The 22,628-nt window shown below is 38.2% G+C and overlaps 1 protein-coding gene across 4 annotated transcripts; it reads right to left on the reverse strand.

Annotated features, from left to right (window-relative positions):
• Positions 1-3,903: 3,903 nt before the first annotated feature.
• Positions 3,904-21,920, reverse strand: LOC127424264 (uncharacterized). 4 transcript variants are annotated; one of them, XR_007894435.1, is made up of 6 exons: positions 21,786-21,920; positions 15,604-15,770; positions 15,121-15,313; positions 13,444-13,592; positions 4,730-4,946; positions 3,904-4,397 (listed from the first exon to the last, which is right to left on the reverse strand). XR_007894435.1 is itself a non-coding variant. In XM_051669282.1 (5 exons), the coding sequence occupies exons 1-5, from the start codon at positions 21,805-21,807 to the stop codon at positions 4,851-4,853; spliced, it is 627 nt and encodes a 208-aa protein (XP_051525242.1). In that variant the 5' UTR covers positions 21,808-21,920; the 3' UTR covers positions 3,904-4,850. The 4 variants fall into 4 exon arrangements, 2 of the variants coding, with proteins under 2 accessions (XP_051525242.1, XP_051525243.1); XR_007894436.1 differs by having other exon boundaries at positions 4,730-6,765; XM_051669282.1 differs by having other exon boundaries at positions 3,904-4,946.
• Positions 21,921-22,628: the final 708 nt, after the last annotated feature.

Here is a 22,628-nt window from a genome sequence, read left to right on the forward strand (position 1 = left end):
GTTCGCCAGGCGCCCGCCCAGGTTCAGCGGCATCTGCTTCACCTCGGTGAAGGGCGAGAATGCCGCTACCTTGCGTGCAGAGATCGCTACCCTTCTACGGAAGGGTGCGATAAAGCCTGTCCCTCCGGCCGAGATGAAGAAGGGGTTTTACAGCCCCTACTTCATCGTACCGAAGAAAGGCAGTGGGTTGCGGCCAATCTTGGACCTGCGAGATACTGAACCGGGCTTTGCACACACTCCCGCTCAAGATGCTGACGCAAAAACGCATTCTAACGAGCGTCCGGCATCAAGATTGGTTCGCGGCGGTAGACCTGAAGGACGCGTACTTCCACGTCTCGGTTTTACCTCGTCACAGACCCTTCCTACAGTTTGCTTTTTCGAGGCCCAAGCATACCAGTACAAGGTCCTCCCCTTCGGCCTGTCCTTGTCCCCTCGCGTCTTCATGAAGGTCACAGAGGAAGCCCTTGCCCCCGCTAAGGGAAGTAACTATCTTGACGACTATCTAATCCTTGCTCACTCTCGGGATGTGTTGTGTGCGCACAGAGACCTGATGCTTACACTCCTCAGCCGGCTGGGGCTTTGAGTCAACTGGGAAAAGAGCAAGCTGTCTCCGGTTCAGAGCATCTCTTTTCTCGGCTTGGAGTTGGACTCAGTCTGGATGACGGCGCGCTTCACGAACGAGCGCGGACAGTCGGTGCTGAACTGTCTGAAGGCATTCAGATGGAGAATAGCGGTCCCACTGAAACTTTTTCAGATGCTCCTGGGTATCCACACGCTCGGGTTGATGCATATGAGACCACTTCAGCACTGGCTTCAGACTCGAGTTCCGAGATGGGCATGGCGCCGCGGGACACATCGCGTGGTCATCACACCAATCTGTCGCCGCCTCTTCAGCCCTTGGACCGACCTAGCATTTCTACGTGCAGAGATTCCCCTAGAGCAGATCTCCAGGCGCATCGTGGTTACGGCGGATGCCTCCAAGGTGTGCTGGGGCACAGTTGCAACGGGCACACAGTCGCTGGCTCTTGGACTGGCCGGCAGCTGCATTGGCACATCAACTGCCTCGAGTTGTTGGCAGTACTGCTCGCCTGATGAGTCTCCGGCCGTTGATCCAGGGAAAGCATGTGTTGGTCTGGACGGACAACACGGTGACGGTAGTGTACATCAACTTCCAAGGCGGCCTACACTCCCGTCGCCCGCCATCTCCTCCTCTGGAGTCAGCAGCGCCTCAAGTCGCTGTGAGCCACTCATATCCCGGGCGACCTCAACACCGCAGCGGACGCACTGTCACGACAGGTTATGCTCAGGGGAGAGTGGAGACTCCACCCCCAGGTGGTCCAGCTGACTTGGAGTAAATTCGGTCGAGCACAAGTAGACCTGTTTGCTTCCCAGGAATCATCCCACTGCCTGCATTGGTACGCCCTGACCGAGGCACCCCTCGGTATAGATGTGCTGGCACACAGCTTGCCCCCAGGACTACGCAAATACGTGTTTCCCCCAATGAGCCTACTTGCACAGACCCGGGAACGGGGAGCAGGTCGTCCTAGTAGCACCCTACTGGCCCACCCAGACGTGGTTCACGGAGCTCATGCTCCTCACAACAGCACCCCCCCCCCCCCCGAGAATACCCCTGAGGAAGGACCTTATTTTTCAGGTACAGGGCACCATCTGGCACCCACGACTAGTCCTCTGGAATCTCCATGTCTGGCCCTTGGACGGGAGGACAGACATGATCACTCAGGCTAGGGCTCACTCTACGAGGCGCCTGTATGCCTTGAAGTGGCATCTGTTCGCTAAGTGGTGTTCTTCCCTACGCTAAGACCCCCAGAGATGCACAGTCAGATCGGTGCTTTCCTGCCTGCAGGAGAGGCTGGAGGGGTGGCTGTCCCCCTCCACCTTGAAGGTGTATGTAGCCTCTATTTCTGCACATCACGATGCAGTAGATGGTAAGTATTTGGGGAAGCATGACTTGATCATCAGGTTCCTGAGAGGTGCTAGGAGGTTGAATCCCTCCAGACTGCGCCTCATCCCCTCGTGGGACCTCTCTGTAGTCCTTCGGGGTCTACGGGGAGCTCCCTTCGAGCCCCTAGAGTCAGTTGAGCTTAAGGCACTCTCTTTGAAGACTGCCCTCCTGACTGCGCTCACTTCCATCAAGAGGGTAGGGGACCTGCAGGCGTTCTCTGTCAGCGAAACGTGCCTGGAGTTCAATCCAGGCTACTCTCACGTGATCCTGAGACCCCGACCGGGCTATGTGCCCAAGGTTCCCACGACCCCATTTAGGGATCAGGTGGTAAGCCTGCAAGCACTGCCCTGGGAGGAGGCAGACCCAGCCTTGGCGTTGCTGTGTCCGCTGCATGCTTTATGCATCTATTTGGATCGCACGCAGAGCTTTAGAAGTTCCAAGCAGCTCCTTGTCTGCTTTGGCGGACAGCGGAAAGGGAGTGCTGTCTCCAAACAGAGGATCGCCCATTGGGTCTTTGACCTCATCGTGATGGCATATAACATTCAGGACGTGCCGCCCCCTGTGGGGCTACGAGCCCACTCTATTAGGAGTGTGGCAGCCTCCTGGGCCCTGACTAATGGCGCCTCTTTGGCAGACATCTGCAGAGCAGCGGGCTGGGCAACACCCAACATCTTTGCGAAGTTCTATAATCTCTGGGTTGAGCCGGTCTCGTCCCGTGTATTGTCAGGTACGAGCAGGTAAGTTCCGGGACAGCTGGCTGGGTGTACCACTTGCGAATAGCGCCTTTCCCCTCCCATGAGGTGAAAACGTGCGCTTTTGACTCCCAGTCGTGTTCACAAGTTGTGATCCCTGGATGACTTTCCTCCTTAGCCCTGTGGCAGGCAAGTTTGCGGAGAAACTCGCTGCCGGCCCAGTACATGTGCTAACTAAGCCCTGTACTGGGGTAGGTGCTCCACATGCACTGGTTCCCCATAGGTGACCCCATGTGATATATCTTCCGCTAAATTATTTCCCTGTCGGTAAACTATGTCTTCCTTGGGCAGAGGTTCCTCTGCCCCCGATCACCATGTTTGTAGAACTCCTCCCCCGTTCTCCACGACATACTTCCGACAAGACTCAGTAAGACCATGTGACGAATTTCCACTCAAAATACCCCCCTCCGTGTGGGGTGTGGTCTCCGCAGTGTCTGGGAGTGACAACCCCCGATGTAGACACTTATGGCCCCCAGCCGGTAAACAAAATTCCACTCTTTTTGGGGAGAAAAAAGAGGAAAAGAGGCCACGGCTGGGCTAGCCTGTCCCTATTTGTTGGGCATGTCGACTTGTTCCCAAAGGACCAATCGACGCTCATAAGAGCATTGGGGGAGGTTACGTGACGGCCTGGTGCGCTGGCTACGAGGCACACAGTGGTCTGCCCGTCTCGCACCACCTTTCCACGTATCACAGTTCAGCTTATTGTGGCGTTTCGTATAGGGACCCCTAGTGTCACTACATCGACACAACGTTGAGTGAGTGACAGATAGGGAACGTCCTGGTTACTTTCGTAACCTCCGTTCCATGATGGAGAGAACGAGATGTCGTGTCCCTCTTGCCACAATACTGAACTACCCGCTGAAATGGCCAGGACCTTGTCTCGGCTCGTCAGCACAAAACCTGAATGAGTGGTTGTGAGCCAGCTCCTTTTATACCTGTATGTCCAGGGGAGTGGCATGCAAATTCCACTCGCCAATTCCCATTGGCATTTTTTCAAAATCAGAGGTGTTTGGGGCTCCCAAGAGTGACCCCTAGTGTCACTACATCGACACAATGTCTCTTTCCCTCCATCAGGGAACAGAGGTTATGAAAGTAACCAGGCTGTTTTCCCCTCTCCCATCCCAGCACTCAAAAACCAGTCAATTTTAAAATCAAAAATACTTTATTTAGTAAATAACAAAAAGTGGAAGTATTAAATAACATAAAATTGTCGAAATTTCTATACATGGATGTGACTAAAAAATGAACAAGTAATATAAACAAATAAAAGGTTACACTTACATACACCCAGAGACGTAACAGGACAATCTTAAGTATTTTGTTTATTTGTATAATATTTAAATTAAATTTTAAATCATTCAATGTTAAGAAATGCTGTAAATTAGAAACAAACGAAATAGCACCTTATGTAAAGCTACAGTAAATTTAAGTTCAATGACACTCACTTACTTCCTATGAACATAGAAGCAAACTATGTTCCTAAAGGTTTTCATCAGCTTGCACAAGTTTTTCTTTAACATTAGCTTTTCCTTTAGGTGTCTTTATCATTTTGTAGTTTAGAAACATAATAACAACAGCACAAGCCAAAAGAATACATGGGATAATTAAGATTTTTAAATGATTCTTGACAGGTTGAGCGTCTTTCCTGCTGCTTACCGTTTGCTGTTGAGATTTTGTGCAATCTAAGCAAAAATACACACACACACAAAAGATTAATTTTTGGTTCACATCACATTTATCATTTAGGAAGATTAAATACAAACACAATTGGTGAAAATAAAACAATGCTTGACATACATGTTACAATTTAGACATTTTCATGTTGTTGTTGTATGTAAAAAATTCTCATTATACATTTAAGATTAGAAATTCTGTTTTATGCATTTCTGCTATAATTAGAGTCTTCTCTGGCAACCAATATCAAAATGTAAATTGTATCACAGAGAAACAGCAGTACTGTGTGTAGAGAGTCATTTGAACCCCACCCATAGCTTGTAGGCACAGCCATTCTCACCTGTTGAATAATATTCATAGTCTCCTTCCTGAATATAATGACCTAGTGGAGGCCACAGGGTACATTTGTAAAGGCCACAGTTTTCTCCAGCAATACCAGGTATCAGGAGAGAGTTATCCTCCTAATAGGAATGCTTAACAAACTTAAAGAGGGTTGTAATGTTTTTATTCAGGTCCTTTAAAAGAAGTCCAGTCAAAACATCAGAGCCCTCTTCGACCTGTTAAAAATAGATTTGTTGCACTTTTAGTACACTCCCCCAGGAAGTACATTTCTCCTTATACAATCAAATCATTCTCTTGGATTTCTGGCTCTTAAATCTGACTGAGTGATCATAAATATTTACAGGTGAAATTAGCTGCACGTATAGAACAGTGCCTAAACCAGTAGACACTGCAAGTTCACCAAACATGTTAGTGCACATTTTAAATGGTATTGTTGAAAACACAAACATTGTACCAGGTGATTTTCCTGTATTTTAGACCTCGTTCGATATTTGCTTGACAAGGTATTTTAATCCAGCATTGATCCTCTATTGGTAGTGATTGGTGAACCAGATTGACTGAAGGAATTATATTATAATACAATTTGATGCATTTATCGTATGAAACAAAATGAATGCTGCACAGCAGCTGTTCTGTTTTGGAGACGAATACGCAGTTGCGTCACGATCTTAACAGTATATTATACTGTAGTTTCAGTTTAGTAGGCTATCTGCGTGTTGTTGTTTGTTTCGTCCTTGCACCTTTTGCAAAACCTAATGCAAAACACGAAAGTGTGCATGCAAGATTAAATGCAATTTCTAATTTCAAATAATAATGTGGAATTGTAGCATGATCTTCGTTTTGTTTACTTTTCGATTTGCTTGCACTTTTGCAGCAATCCAGGAAGAAATGACGCGATCGATCTCATTGGTTTTCATACGATCATATCAAAACTATATAGGTTAAAAGAAAGAGCTCGCGGGAGGAAAACACCAACACAAAAATTTTGCCTCGTCTGCGATTTAAATGACAGTCAGATCAGATATGTTCCGTACTTTCGCCTACTGCTTCTTTCAGTTTCAGTTTTCACAGTTGCATAATAACCATGTATAACGTAGCCTACAAACGACTAGTGCTTGAAGTGGGGTGGTATGCAGTACCTGCACTTATAATTTACTCTACATAGTACCGGCAGATTTTCTTGCCTACCACCACTTCTCAGAGTCTCCCAGTACGATGTAATGTCTTTATTTAATGTAAATCAGTGATTTGATGCGGCCTGCCAATCAATTTTATCTGACCTTCCAAATGATTTTTGATAAAATCGCGGCGGTAAACATCTGTGCCCTCTCTGCGCAAAACTCAGCGGTGAATTTAACAACACTCAACACGTGCAACAGCATTGGCGCTCGTCAAGCGATCAGTAGTCCAGTTCCGGAGGAGCGCTCGATAGATAGAGTATATTGTTAACCATCTTTATTTAACCCTTTAAATTTTACTATTTAAGAGTTTAAAATATATATTGCTATATTTTCCCCTATAGGACCAATCCATTTTCTGTCATGTTGTCTAAAAACAGTGTTGTCTGTTGTTTTATCTAAAATACTCAAATGACAGTCCAAAACAAAAATATGTACAGGATGTAAAATTGTAAACTACAGGGGAAAATATAAAATGCGACTGTGTAGCTTTGGCAATGCCAGAATAAAGACCTAATTATTAGCAACCTTCTGCAACTCTTTCCCTCAACAGCTGTAAAACAAACCACTTTTATGGACAGTTACTTCTCCCCTAGGAATAAACCATCTATAAAAAGCAAGGAAGAATAACAAAGCCATACAGAAAATAAATGAATCTCATCAGCCCAACTTAATGGTGCGACTGATCCTTTAAATGTTTAGAGCGTTGGATTGTTTTAGCTTGGCTAATGTATATGTTAAAAATGTCCCCATTAGCTTTGTGTGAATTTCAGTCTTTACAGCTTGACGTTTCTCTCTTGCTTCCCCTTACATCTTGTTTTCTTCTTAGTCTTTTAAATATGACTTGATCACACACCTGCAAAAATAAATGTTATAGTAGACAGGCTTCAGACACACAAAACACACTCTCCCATGTACTGTACTCTCAGCAATAAGACTCTGGTTATTGTAATTTTTTAATAATTTCTGAATTCAAAAGATTATCCGTAATTACAGTTTAGCCAAAGCATCTTAATGGTCAGGTGATAAAGGAATTGAAAGTCAGGGCTTATTCGGAAATCTTATTACTAACCTGATGTGCACACAATTGATGTAACACTTGCTCCATTATCTCGACACATATACATATATATCAGTGTCTTTTTTTCTTTTTTTTTGTTTTTTTTTTTTTTGTAGTGTTTGCTACAAAACCATCGCTATCTTTTGCAGTACAAAAAGCATTATTTTCAGTGATAAGAGAAGCCGTGCAAAAACATTGTTGAAGTGCACTTGTGGGTGTGTGTGGGCGTAAAAGTGTGAGGAAATGTGAGCGAGGGGGGATATATTTGAAGAGAAGGGGAGTGTTATGGGCCTCACTATCTCAAAGTTTCCTGTTGTGCAATAGTTTCTGGAGGTGTAAAATGCAAAAAAAAAATAAATAAATAAAAAAATAAAAAAAAACGCAGTGGTACGCAGTACCTGCACTTCTATAATTTACTCTACAGAGTACCGGCAGATTTTCTTGCGTACCACCACTTCTCAGAGTCTCCCAGTACGATGTAATGTCTTTAATTAATGTAAGCCAGTGATTTGATGCGGCCTGCCAATCACTTTTATCTGACCTTCCATATGATTTTTGATAAAATTGTGGCGGTAAACATCTGAGCCCTCTCTGCGCAAAACTCAGCGGTGACTTTAACAACACTCAACACGTGCAATGGTGCTTGTCAAGCGATCAGTAGTCCAGTTCCGGAGGAACGCTCGTGTTTATTCTTTTCTGGACATAGTTCAGTTTCACAATTCTCCAAAACATGAACACGTAACTTTTGAGTGAGCACATTTTATCGCGTCTTATTCACTCAAAAATATTTATGCAAATTGCTTAGCTGTTGGGTGCAGTTAAAACTACAGACTTAAAATAAAAACTGTTACAGAAGTGATGTCAGCTCATATGCACAACCTTTTTTCACAAGAGGCAAAACGATGATGAAAACCGAAGCTTCAATGAAAATACACAGGAAAATTCGCTTTTATTCTCCATTCTTTTATGTAGTGCTCGTAAAAAGATTCTGTGAAATGTCACTGAACTAGCCTAATCATATTTGGTTTTACATAATTCTCAATCCTGAACGTCAACAAATCAGTTTGATCACCGTTTCTAATGATTATTATCTGCACAAGTATCTGGCTCCTGTGTGCAAATTAATGTGTGCAGGATAAGGAAGGCAAATTGCCGTCATTGAATGGGAGGATAATAAACATTTTAAAAAGGAAAAACAGACATAATGCTCTTTTTCAGTTTTGGGCCACATTTATTTTGTATAATAAGACATTAGATTGTCATTGTTCTCTTATGTCTTGATAATGACAAAGATACAGACTTTAGCAGATCTATATATTCTTTCTCAATTTTCATAAACAACGACCGTACTTTGTATGTTTTTTTATTTTCAAAGTAAAGCTAATCAAACCCTGTTTGTTCACAACACATTATTAACCCTTTTGTTTTATATGTTAACAAGTTAGTTACAATAAAAGTTTTAGGTAAGATAAATACGGATAAAAAAGTTTGGTCCCAGTTCAGTTTATACATCCCCAAAATTATTTATTTATTTTTAAATAAACATACTTTATGTTGCAAACAAACCCAGCCTCAGAGTATATTTTATATAACCCCACACACACACTGAATATAAGCCTAATGATAATACACATAAAATACAAAACATGACCAATAAATATATAGAGAGAGGCCCTTTTGTGTAGGTCTCTAAAATATCAAGGGATTTAATTACCACAAAGACCATAAAAAATAAACAATTGTATTTATTTTCTTTTTTAAAAGATGGAACAAACGTTGTTATGGCCACAACTTTTAGACTTTACAATTAATTATATCACCGATAGTCTGATTTGTGCCAAATCACCTGCCTTTGTGATTTTACCACAAATAATAGATAAAAAGATTCTGATGTAGTCCTACATTTCTGCAGAGCTAGCCTGTCAGGTTTCCTCTACACAGACATGTTTGCCACCCTGAGAGGATGATAAAATACTATCTGGTTAACATCACACACACACACACACACAGTATACAGTATACAGTATATATATATATATATATATATATATATATATATATATATATATATATATATATACACACACACACTACCGGTCAAAAGTTTTGAAACACTTACTCATTCTTTATTATAATTTATTTTTTCTTCACATTTTAGAATAATAGTAAAGTCATCAAAACTATGGAATAATATAAATGGAACAATGGGAATTATGTTGTGACTAAACAAAATCCAAAATAAATCAAAACTGTGTTATATTTTAGCATCTTCAAAGTAGTCACCCTTTGCCTAGAATTTGCAGACATGTACTCTTGACATTTTCTCAACCAAATTCTTGAGGTACCACCCTGGGATGCTTTTTAAACAGTTTTGAAGGAGTTCCCATCTATGTTGGGCCCTTATTGGCTGCTTTTCTTTATTATTTGGTCCAAGTCATCAATTTCAAAAACATTTTTGTATTTTTAATTAAATTTTTGTTTTATAATGAAATAAATTAATATGGTGACACAATTATATTTTTGTCTACAAAACTAATTTCAAACATTTAAGCATACGCCTTCAGATCAAAAGATTTTTAAGATCATGAGAAACATTTCAGTCGTGTTTCAAAACTTTTGACCGGTAGTGTACATATATATATATATATATATATATATATATATATATATATATATATATATATAAAATTCTGAGATGATATTCTTCTCACCACAACTGTACAGAGCGGTTATCTGAGTCACTGTAGACTTTGTCAGTTCGAACCAGTCTGGCCATTCTCTGTTGACCTCTCTCATCAACAAGACATTTCCATCCACAAAACTGCCCCTCACTGGATATGTTTTGTTTTTGGCACCGCTCTGTACAATTGTGGTGAGAAGAATAGCGTCTCAGAATACTATACTGAGATGCGGGTTAACGCTGTTTTGGCAGCACGAGGGGGGCCTACACAATATTAGGCAGGTGGTTTTAATGTTGTGGCTGATCGGTATATACAGTTGTGCTCAAAAGTTTGCATATCCTGGCAGAAATTGTGAAATTTTGGCATTGATTTTGAAAATATGACTGATCATGCAAAACAACTTTTATTTAAGGATAGTGATCATATGAAGCCATTTATTAATCACATAGTTGTTTGGCTACTTTTTAAACCATAATGATAACAGAAATCACCCAAATGGCCCTGATCAAAAGTTTACATACCCTTGAATGTTTGGCCTTGTTACAGACACACAAGGTGACACACACAGGTTTAAATGGCAATTAAAGGTTAATTTCCCACACCTGTGGCTTTTTAAATTGCAATTAGTGTCTGTGTATAAATAGTCAATGAGTTTGTTAGCTCTCACATGGATGCACTGAGCAGGCTAGATACTGAGCAGAAAAGAGCTGGGGAGCAGAAAAGAACTGTCAAAAGATCTGTGTAACAAGGTAATGGAACTTTATGGAGATGGAAAAGGATATAAAAAGATATCCAAAGCCTTGAAAATGCCAGTCAGTACTGTTCAATCACTTATTAAGAAGTGGAAAATCCAGGGATCTCTTGATACCAAGCCAAGGTCAGGTAGACCAAGAAAGATTTCAGCCACAACTGCCAGAAGAATTGTTTGGGATACAAAGAAAAACCCACAGGCAACCTCAGGAGAAATACAGGCTGCTCTGGAAAAAGATGGTGTGGTTGTTTCAAGGAGCACAATATTTGTTGACCCCTCTCCAAACATAGCGCTTATGGTTGTGACCATAAAGCTCTATTTTGGTCTCGTCACTCCAAATTACAGTGTGCCAGAAGCTGTGAGGCATGTCAAGGTATTGTTGGGCATATTGTAACCGGGCTTTTTTGTGGCATTGGTGCAGTAAAGGCTTTTTTCTGGCAACTCGACCATGCAGCTCATTTTTGTTCAAGTATTGTCGTAGTGTGCTCCTTGAAACAACCACACCGTCTTTTTCCAGAGTATTTCTCCTGAGGTTACCTGTGGGTTTTTCTTTGTATCCCGAACAATTCTTCTGGCAGTTGTGGCTGAAATCTTTCTTGGTCTACCTGACCTTGGCTTGGTATCAAGAGATCCCTGAATTTTCCACTTCTTAATAAGTGATTGAACAGTACTGACTGGCATTTTCAAGGCTTTGGATATATTTTTATATCCTTTTCCATCTTTAAAAAGTTCCATTACCTTGTTACACAGGTCTTTTTACAGTTCTTTTCTGCTCAGTATCTAGCCTGCTCAGTGCATCCATGTGAGTGCTAACAAACTCATTGACTATATATATATATAGAGAGAGAGAGAGAGAGAGAGAGAGAGAGAGAGAAACTGTAGATAGATAGATAGAGTATATTGTTAACCATCTTTATTTAACCCTTTAAATTTTACTATTTAAGAGTTTAAAACATTAAAATATATATTGCTATATTTTCCCCTTGGGACCAATCCATTTTCTGTCATGTTGTCTAAAAACAGTGTTGTCTGTTGTTTTATCTAAAATACTCAAATGACAGTCCAAAACAAAAATATGTACAGGATGTAAAATTGTAAACTACAGGGGAAAATATAAAATGCGACTGTGTAGCTTTGGCAATGCCAGAATAAAGACCTAATTATTAGCAACCTTCTGCAACTCTTTCCCTCAACAGCTGTAAAACAAACCACTTTTATGGACAGTTACTTCTCCCCTAGGAATAAACCATCTATAAAAAGCAAGGAAGAATAACAAAGCCATACAGAAAATAAATGAATCTCATCAGCCCAACTTAATGGTGCGACTGATCCTTTAAATGTTTAGAGCGTTGGATTGTTTTAGCTTGGCTAATGTATATGTTAAAAATGTCCCCATTAGCTTTGTGTGAATTTCAGTCTTTACAGCTTGACGTTTCTCTCTTGCTTCCCCTTACATCTTGTTTTCTTCTTAGTCTTTTAAATATGACTTGATCACACACCTGCAAAAATAAATGTTATAGTAGACAGGCTTCAGACACACAAAACACACTCTCCCATGTACTGTACTCTCAGCAATAAGACTCTGGTTATTGTAATTTTTTAATAATTTCTGAATTCAAAAGATTATCCGTAATTACAGCTTAGCCAAAGCATCTTAATGGTCAGGTGATAAAGGAATTGAAAGTCAGGGCTTATTCGGAAATCTTATTACTAACCTGATGTGCACACAATTGATGTAACACTTGCTCCATTATCTCGACACATATACATATATATCAGTGTCTTTTTTTCTTTTCTTTTTTTTTTTTGTTTTTTTTGTTTTTTTTTTTTTTTGTAGTGTTTGCTACAAAACCATCGCTATCTTTTGCAGTACAAAAAGCATTATTTTCAGTGATAAGAGAAGCCGTGCAAAAACATTGTTGAAGTGCACTTGTGGGTGTGTGTGGGCGTAAAAGTGTGAGGAAATGTGAGCGAGGGGGGATATATTTGAAGAGAAGGGGAGTGTTATGGGCCTCACTATCTCAAAGTTTCCTGTTGTGCAATAGTTTCTGGAGGTGTAAAATGCAAAAAAAAAAATAAATAAATAAAAAAATAAAAAAAAACGCAGTGGTACGCAGTACCTGCACTTCTATAATTTACTCTACAGAGTACCGGCAGATTTTCTTGCGTACCACCACTTCTCAGAGTCTCCCAGTACGATGTAATGTCTTTAATTAATGTAAGCCAGTGATTTGATGCGGCCTGCCAATCACTTTTATCTGACCTTCCATATGATTTTTGATAAAATTGTGGCGGTAAACATCTGAGCCCTCTCTGCGCAAAACTCAGCGGTGACTTTAACAACACTCAACACGTGCAATGGTGCTTGTCAAGCGATCAGTAGTCCAGTTCCGGAGGAACGCTCGTGTTTATTCTTTTCTGGACATAGTTCAGTTTCACAATTCTCCAAAACATGAACACGTAACTTTTGAGTGAGCACATTTTATCGTGTCTTATTCACTCAAAAATATTTATGCAAATTGCTTAGCTGTTGGGTGCAGTTAAAACTACAGACTTAAAATAAAAACTGTTACAGAAGTGATGTCAGCTCATATGCACAACCTTTTTTCACAAGAGGCAAAACGATGATGAAAACCGAAGCTTCAATGAAAATACACAGGAAAATTCGCTTTTATTCTCCATTCTTTTATGTAGTGCTCGTAAAAAGATTCTGTGAAATGTCACTGAACTAGCCTAATCATATTTGGTTTTACATAAGGTAAAAAAAAAGGTAAAAAAAAAAAAACTTTTTCAAAATCAGTTAGATTTGTAAGCTCAACATCAATGCAGTTGATGTAAAAGGACCACCACAATGACTGTGGATTGTGGTTATAGCTGAAGGCTTTTGTATAGGACTGTAAAAGTGCAGTCTTTTAAAAATGTACTCAAGCTAATTTTATTTCATGCCATGTTAGTTTGCATGCAATGTGCAATGCGATATCCTGTGCATTTCCTGGAAAGGTCTTTTGAATGACTGATTGGATTGATTGACATTATACTCACCCCTACAGCTACAATGCAAAGTATAATTTTGGCCAGGCTGAAGAGAGACAGGCCGAGCACAGCCCAGGGAACAGAAAATTCTACTACAGCAGGACAGGACATGTTAGTGACCATGGTGGTAGGATAAACTGTCCTCACATGTACACATTCTAAAAAAGTAAAAGAAACATTATTTGATTAATCAGATCCCTGTTAGTGCTTTGTTTTCCGGGGTCACATAAAACATGCTTGGCATACTGTCACAAACATTACAAGAAAAGATTTAAAAATTCACACACATGCATGTACAGAAGTTAGGAAGAAATACAGTTTGATAATATTATGATAATAATACTAGAAATATCTGATTGTTTCAAAGTAAGACAACAGTATGTGGACTTGAGCCTAAGGGGCTGTTCACACTGAATGCATTTTTGCATCTGCCTGGGCTGTTTTTTAATTATTTTCCTATTTAAAAACTAGAATCTGGACGTCTTTAACCTTTGAGTCACATCTTGCTATTTTTTTAGTGCTTCATGCAGAAGCACCAGAATTTTTAGACGCTTTGATGCACCTTGAGACACCTGCATTCTGCTCTATTTGTGGCGATGTGTCTAGTTTTTTAACGCAAGGGAGTGTTCAGTGTGAACAGACCCTAAGTCTAAAATTAGCTAAATTTGAACATCAAAAATACTCATAAAACTTTTCATAAATGCCGCGTGATGGTTGCTCAGTGGTAACAAATTAGATGCTAACAGGTGTGCCAGACAAGTCTTAAAGGTGCTGTAAGTTTTTTTAATATATTGTGCATAAATTGTCCCCATGCTCTGACAGATATCACTGAAATTGATGTCCTAAAAATTATACCTGACTCTGTGACAGCCCTGAGTTCGGTAAACAGCCAAAAAGAGTGAGGGGGCGGCTTTAATTTTTATTTTTTTTTTGCCAATCAGAAAACTACCCAATCAGAAACCATTCTGTCCGTAAATTATTTTGCATGTGCAGGATTGCCGATGCTGACATTGGGTTGGCTGTCATGTTTTTAGAGGACAGTATTTTTAACAAAGGGTGGTTGAAATTAGCAAAGTAGCTGAAATATGTCACCCTTAGAAATGCTGTTTAAAAGGGTTTAGCTTTCCAACTGCTTTGGGACATTCCTTTAATAAAAGTACCAGTACTACTGTGTATAAGGAAATTCTAGTGAACTTGGTGGCTCCTGCACAAGGGATGTAGAAGTTGTTTTGTCAACGCAATCTCAAAAGGAAATGAAACTCTAGCTACTTTTATCCTGCACCACCAAAAAGCCACTCTTGGTCCATATTTAAATGACATATCAGTCTGGTGCCATATTGGAGTCTTTTCAGAGGATTTTATTCCTGTACCCAAAGCTTAAATAAAAGAATATAATGTAACTAAATTAATTGTGACTGTACATTTATCTGATTTTTATGTTTGTTTTTCTTATATATTGTTTAGAAGTGGTTAGAGTAGGAGTGTAGTTAGGGACTCAAACTATCGATATTATATTAAAATGTAACCATACTTATATATTTAAAATATAAATATTATATAACATATAGCAGACAAAACACATACATGACAATGTCTGAAGGTGAGATTCGAAAACGTAACAAGCTTGATGTTTTCATTGTGCAGGATAAAAGTGATGTTTGTAGTGCTGGTTGGAGCTTGATTTACCTGAGATATTCAACCTAATTAAAGATGCTTGATTTCGACCCCCAACATCTGCCGCAAGGTAGCACTCATACACTCCAGAGTCTGAAGGCATCACATTATGTAACTCCAGGGACTCTTTCCCTTTCAGAGACACAGAAGTTAACATGTAATAGTGCGTAATATTGTGATTTTTCTTCTTGATGATAGGAGTGTCCTACAGAAAAGAAAGATATGGTAGTGTAAGGGGATTTTGTAGCTGTGTTTACTGTGGACAGAGGCAGGTCAAATGTTACACTTCCTGAATGACTTGCCACTGAGGTGCATGGGCTTCCACTCTTCAAAGGAAATGTATTGCTGTTTAACCATGATATTCTAAAATAATAACTTTATATGCTTTCCTTCATATTACTTTTTAAACCTTTGGTACAAAAATTGTGATCTTTAAAAGTGCAACTCTGTGTCTATTTCAAAATCTCACTCAAAAACATGTCAGTAGCAACATACCGGTGCTCCGTGTGTGTTTTTTTTTCTCCAAATGGCATAACGGTACTTGTCTGTTTGGTCAGTAGCTTTACAGGGAAGTATGATTTCATCATTACATTTTCCCTCAATAGAATCCATGCCCTCCAATATCTCACAGTGTAATGCTGCAGTTACAAACAACAGGAATGCTGCAAACAGAAAGCAACACAAAATATTGAGTAATCATGACAACATAAAATAACTTTCTGCCCAATCCCTCTAAACAGCAAACATCAGGTTTATCAAAATGAGAAAAGGTTTCATCCAAATACTTTTGTATGTATATGTCAGTACGGCATACTGTATCTGCTAATTTCTCATCTATAATAAAATGCTCTAATTTTTGGAGCATTGGGGTCCTTGTTTGAACATGTCAGCCCAAGTATTAAAAACTTTCAAAGCCTTTGCTGATGTAGAAAAAATATGTCTTTTCAACCTAATCATGTTATCCCTATTCCAGCTTACACTAACCAAAAGTAGCCCATATAAAGCTCTCAGGAGGCACCTAAAATCAGCATACCAGAAACGCTGACGAGTGTTCATATTGAGGGGATGTTGGTGGGTCCCAGACCCCCTAGATGAGTTAAGGACCCCCCATAAGGCCAAAATAATGTAACTCGGGGGGTCCTGTGGTGTTTTATCAAAACTAGAAAACTAGAAACAGAAAATTAGATTTTTTTCTTAACACAATGCAACATTGTCCATTATCTGTCCCAGTTTTCAGAATTAATCCAAATTAGATTTTTTACTTCTAAAATTTCTAAACATGCCCAAGTGCACTACACTCTGTTTTCTGAAGAAACTTACAGATGGTGCCTGAGTGATACAGAGTGAATCCGAATTTTTACCTCACAATCAGTGAAGAAACTAGAATATGATCTTCGGGGAGGTATTTTGACATTTAGGGTGGGCAAGTGTATATCTCTAGGTCGGATTGTGAAGTGCTCCTCCTTGATAACTTTGCTTGGGTTGGTCCCCCTTGATAGTGTTTCAGCGTTGGTCCAGGGGGCATCAGAAGTTTCAGGGTGGCACAAGGAAAATCTAGCAGGGCAATGGGGAAATCCCCCCCTAGACCCGGCCATGTTTACAATAAAGCTAAAATATAATTCTTCTTTGGCATATTATTGTTGGTACTTCTAAATTACTACCATTAAATCATCTTTTATTTTAAAACTAAACCATCACTAGAGGTTAATTAATAGGCATGATTAATATGCATGCAGTTAATACAGTATGGCCGTAGTTCTGGCAATATTTATATAACACTACATGTTAGCACGCGATCAAACAGTTGTAAAGTTCTTGCATGGATGCTATGTGGAGAAATATATTTGTCCAATTATTATGCTGCACCTGTGACGAGCAGACCTCCATTTAATTAAGCAAGCCATGCTGATTAATGATAGTGATAAGAGAAGCAATTCAATAAGGCATATGGAAATTAACTACTTAGAGCTACGCCATATTTATATACCATACACTATGTATCTCAGCCACAGTAACAACTATTTAAATTCTAAAGATTCATCTATTATTGAGCTTAAAATCTTACTCTTGTCTTTCAACTCATTAAAATATATAAATAACTAATTTTAATCAATATATCAAATAATTCTTTGAAGTTTTGGTAGGGATTCCTGTAGTCATTCTTTGGTAATCGTGCGTGTGTCAGATGTAATTATTCAGTTCAGACGGGGTAGACTGTCTCATGCTTTTGTGGCTACCAGCATTTTTTTATCACCGCTCCGAACTCTTTTCTCTCTCACTGTGATACCATCATCTTTCCCCACATTAAAGTGGCCATGACTTGAGGAATCAAATTTTCCTTAATCTTTTGACATGTAAAAGGTCATTGTACTATAAAAACTGTACTGTAAGATTCAGAACTCAAAACATCCTCTTTAATAGAAAAGGAGCATTTATTAAAACCAAGCTTCAAAAATGGCTCATTTGGAATTTGTGGAACTTGTGACATCACAAAGACCAAATACATCTGCATGTGACTGCCTCTTCAGCAAGACATCAACTGCTATTTTTCATCATTGCACCCTTGACCCTGCCCACTGTGCTCAGTCACACAGGTGAAGAGGAGAGAGGGCCTGTCATGGGAGATTTATCTACACTTTTAAGATAACACCTTCATGTGCCTATCTGGATTTCAATGTTTTTCTACATAAACATGCACTAGATGAACGGCTTTGACCATTATCATGCATCTCGCGCTGCTTTTAAAAGATGCGATGTCAAATTAGAACAACTGTGCTCTTTCTTGCTGTTTTGTAGGTGTCCTGGACCGTTTTTGCAGAAAATATTAAGTGTTCAGGAGCATCCCAAGCTTTTAGATGAGCACATATGTGGATGTGTGTTTGCACACACAAAGTCCACGGACATGTGCACACACACAACACACACAATGTGTGCTGAGCACCCTTTTGTGCATCATCTTTCCATGTGCACTCTTTGATGAATATTTCAAGATCTACTTATTATATTATGTTGTGTTTGGGCTCGTTTGAATCAAGATAGTCTTAAAAAGCATTATTTAATAATTGGTAGGATCAGCTATTTGCATTGAAAAGTCCAAACTCTAAGCTTTAAAATTACTCCTACTTTGTTCAGATCAAGCAAGTGGTTATTAATTTATTATGTAATTATTCATGTATTTATTTTCTTCAGAGAGTGCCCCCCCACTGGCTCGGTATAAGCTCAGTTCAAATAATCCTTCTATCAATAAAAATATATATTTTTAAATATGTCCAAAAGAGGAATACAAAACCTGTCTTAATTACTAAAAAACCTTGAATCCTTCTGACCTTTCCTTAATTTATTAGAAGAACACATAAATATGTTCTTCACATGTTTCAGAGTTTTCAAAATCCTTGTACATATTTTAAGCACATTGGTGATGTTTGAGGTCATTTTGACCCCAATCTACACTATCGTTCAAAAGTTTGGGGTCACTTGCCTGAAATGTTTCTCATGATCTTAAAAACTTTTTGATCTGAAGGTGTATGCTTAAATGTTTGCCACCAAATTAATTTATTTCATTATAAAACTAAAATTTAATTAAAAAAAAAAAAGTGGCTGAGTAATTAAGAAAAGCAGCCACTAAATGCCCAGCACATGGATGGGAACTCCTTCAGTACTGTTTAAAAAGCATCCCAGGGTGATTTCCTCAAGAAGTTGGTTGAGAAAATGCCAAGAGTACATTTCTGCAAATTCTAGGCAAAGTGTGGCCACTTTGAAGATGCAAAAATATAACACAGTTTTGATATATTTTGGATTTTTTAGTCACAACATAATTCCCATAGTTCCATTTCTATTATTCCATAGTTGTGATGAATTTACTATTATTCTAGAATGTGGAAAAAATAAAATAAAGAATGAGTAAGTGACCCTAAACTTTTGAACAGTAGTATATTTTATGTTAGGCATGTGGTGGTGGTGTAGTGGGCTAAAGCACATAACTGGTAATCAGAAGGTTGCCAGTTCAATCCCCACAACCAACACCATTGTGTCCTTGAGCAAGGCACTTAACTCCAGGTTGCTCTGGGGGGATTGTCCCTGTAATAATTGCACTGTAAATCACTTTGGATAAAAGCATCTGCCAAATGCATGTACAGCTTTTTTTTTCTCTACTGTTTTACCTTTCCTTGCCGACTATCTCCCATGATAGTGTCAACTTATTACAAAAGTGTCTCTTACCTTTATGCCCTAACATGAGTTTTTCTCTATTAGAGAGCTTTTATGAGCTTTTGGTCCCCTTTCAGTGTTTCACGCTTTTGAAAACCTCTTTTTGACTAATTGTGAAAGTTTTATATCAACAACTTTTCCTAAAATAAAGGAAGAAAACTAATATTTGTAAAAACAACATAATAATGTGTTTATAAACACGACTCTATTTTTCTTACAACCATGAATCAAAAGGCATCGCTTTCACATGCAATAAACATGATTTTTACAAATGAAGGGACTATTCTAAATTTGTGTTTGGCATGCAACACACTATAAATAGCACCACAGAATAAGGTGTAAAGCTTTAGAAAAGATGTCTGATGGGGGATGGTGCTTGCCAGTCCCTCGGCAGAATGGGGTTGATATCCGGGTGCTGGAATATTTGGGAGCAACATGTTGACTTCTCGTATGATCATGTTGATTGGAAAGGGAGAGGTTTTATTTATCAGTAAATAAATTCAATGAATGTAGAATTAGCTAATTTGAAAAAGTAACTTGGGTATTTTAGCCTTTAATTATTATTATTATTAGTAGTAGTAGTAGTAGTAGTATAGCTTTTTTTATAGTATGAAGGAAGAAAACTGGTTATAAGAAAACAACATAATAATGTGTTTACAAACACATTACACAGTAGGCCTGCACTAAAAAACATTAATTTTACAACCATGAATCAAAAGGCATTGCTTTCAAATGCAATACACAGACATTTATAAACAATCTGTACATAATGTGCATAGTAGCACAGACGAGGACTGAACATTGGATATCAATGAACATTGATCTATTGTCACTGGTCTATTGTTGAATGTTTCTTGTTGAGGATCTGTGATGTTTTTTGCAAATAAATATGTAAGTATGTTAAAAGTAGGTTTGTTTAGACTGGGATCAAATTGACCCCAAACATAGTAAATGTTATAATTTTCCTAAACATACAGTAAATTAATTTGCCCTTTCTTACAAGACTAAAAATATTATTACTTAATGCCACAAACTAAGCCTTCAAACAGCACAAAGTATTGTTTGTTTACACAATTGTGATTTTGCTGATATAAAAAATTATTTCCTATGCAAACCGGACATGTAATTATAAATATAAAATAAACATATAAATATCAAGTGCCATGTTTTCTCCTACTACTTTGTATAAAAAGATTGGTCAGAAGGGACACAGTCAGTAAGCATGACATAAAAGCAAATAACATTTAGAATTTGAGTAATTAGTCTTATTTTAAAATATTTGGGGTCATTTTAACCCCAAACATAAAAGTTGTCACCCAAATTTAAACACAACAGGAGAGTTAAAGGGTCAGATAGCTTAAAACTGAGCATTTCAGACAGAGGGCCAGAGACAGGGTGGAAAATTATCATATATTATTAAACCATGACTGTTTTGGTGAAAAAAAAAAAAAAAAAAAAATGTAGTAACATTATAAGTGGACCTCAGGAAAGATAATACAATTAATAAAATAAATAAAAAAGAGTAGGCTATGTCATGACCCCTTTAATATTATTATTGCATTTGAGTTGCTGAGTGCCGATGCAGTGGCATGGTCGGAGATGTAGTGTATTTAATGAGCATAGCATGGAGCAGAGACAACATAGCAAGTTACAGCAAAGAACTGAGCAGAGAAAAATCATGAGGCAACAGTGAAACTGTTTCAAATGTTGGGTATCTCCAGCACAAAAGCACAGCTGAATATAGTAAACTTTGTGTATTTGTGGTCACGTAAACCTGTGGTGCCCTGTTATAAGGAAATAATATAGTGATAATGATAGTATAAATATGTGATTAAAGAGGTGGCCATATATGATTAGTTTTACAATAAGTTGAGACCTTTGTAAAGCTTGAGTGACTTTTTCCAATAAAACTAATTTTATGTTACACAAAAAATAAAAGAAAACTGAAAAATGTCTCCCAATCATCTTCAACTTCACTCACTGTCAAACACTTTCACAAAAGAGCATTTACTCAAAAAGATCATTTAAAAAAGATTGAAAATAAGCAGTCATTTTGTAAATCTAGTTACTTTCACAGCAGGAAGTAGTAGCTCTACTTCAGCATCAATCTCAGTTCTCTTTTAACATAAATGGGAACAAACTAAAGTGAAAATATTTTACTGAAGCCTCATTTGGCTCTATCTCAGCCATTATTTTTACCACACTAACCAACAAAGCTAAAATGAAATGCACAGGAAGCACTCGAAATCATCACACACCAGATCACTCCTTTATAATCTATAATGTATAAACAGATCCCACCAGGATGACTCACAGATTTGTTTTCTACATAACAAATAAGTAAATAATCAGTTATGTTTTTAAGATAAAGAAATGAAATAAATAAATATAAGCTTGACCAGGCTTCACAAAGTTAAAGATTTTTAACTTTTAGGTTTCATTTATATAGGTTTAAGGTTTCATACACTTACCTAAAATCCTACGATTTCTCATTCTCAGCTCTTTACAGTAGTTAAAAGTGTGGCAGTTATTAAGTTATTAAGACAGTGGTTTCATATCACTCACTTGATCTACAAACAGGTTACTGAAAAAAAGCATCATCAGTCTGATACAAATAGAAGTATTTGAATCTAGCAAAACTGAAACTCATCCTCAAACATGTCTCTTTTCTGACCTCTAGTGGGACTTTTACATTGTGTCCCAGCGTAAAGAAAAGTTATTTTACTGTACAAAATGTAAGGGTGTACGTGACCAACATTACAACTAAAATCAAATCAAATCAAATCTCTTTACTGTCACTCAATCACATACACAAGTGCAACAGTGTGTGAAAGACTTGGGTGCAGTTCCGAGCAACATAGCAGTATGACAATTACAATAAACATCTGATTTACACATAACATAGTTTACACATATTGTTACACAACACAATATACACCTAATAATATACAGTATACAGTATACACAAAATAAGAGGACTGTTTACAATAAAAATAATATACAATATACAGTATACACAAAATAAGAAGACTGTATACAATACAAATTATATACAATATACAGTATACACAAAATAAGAAGACTGTATACAATACAAATTATATACAATATACAGTATACACAAAATAAGAAGACTGTATACATTAAAAATAATATACAGTATACAGTATACACAAAATAAGAAGACTGTATACAATAAAAATAATATACAATATACAGTATACACAAAATAAGACTGTATACAATAAAAATAATATACAATATACAGTATACACAAAATAAGAAGACTGTATACAATAAAAATAATATACAAT

Source organism: Myxocyprinus asiaticus, chromosome 33 (genome assembly GCF_019703515.2).
Source record: "Myxocyprinus asiaticus isolate MX2 ecotype Aquarium Trade chromosome 33, UBuf_Myxa_2, whole genome shotgun sequence".
NCBI lineage: Eukaryota > Metazoa > Chordata > Actinopteri > Cypriniformes > Catostomidae > Myxocyprinus > Myxocyprinus asiaticus.

Bases quoted from the DNA above. Each gene is read 5' to 3' on its own strand.
- LOC127424264 (XM_051669282.1), bottom strand. From the start codon at position 21,807: ATGAGAAATCGTAGGATTTTAG. The intron at 15,314-15,603 runs GTATGTTGCTAC...TCTTTTCTGTAG, and splicing joins AAAACACACACGGAGCACCG to GACACTCCTATCATCAAGAA. The intron at 4,947-13,443 runs GTGAGTATAATG...TATTTTTAACAG, and splicing joins TTTGCATTGTAGCTGTAGGG to GTCGAAGAGGGCTCTGATGT.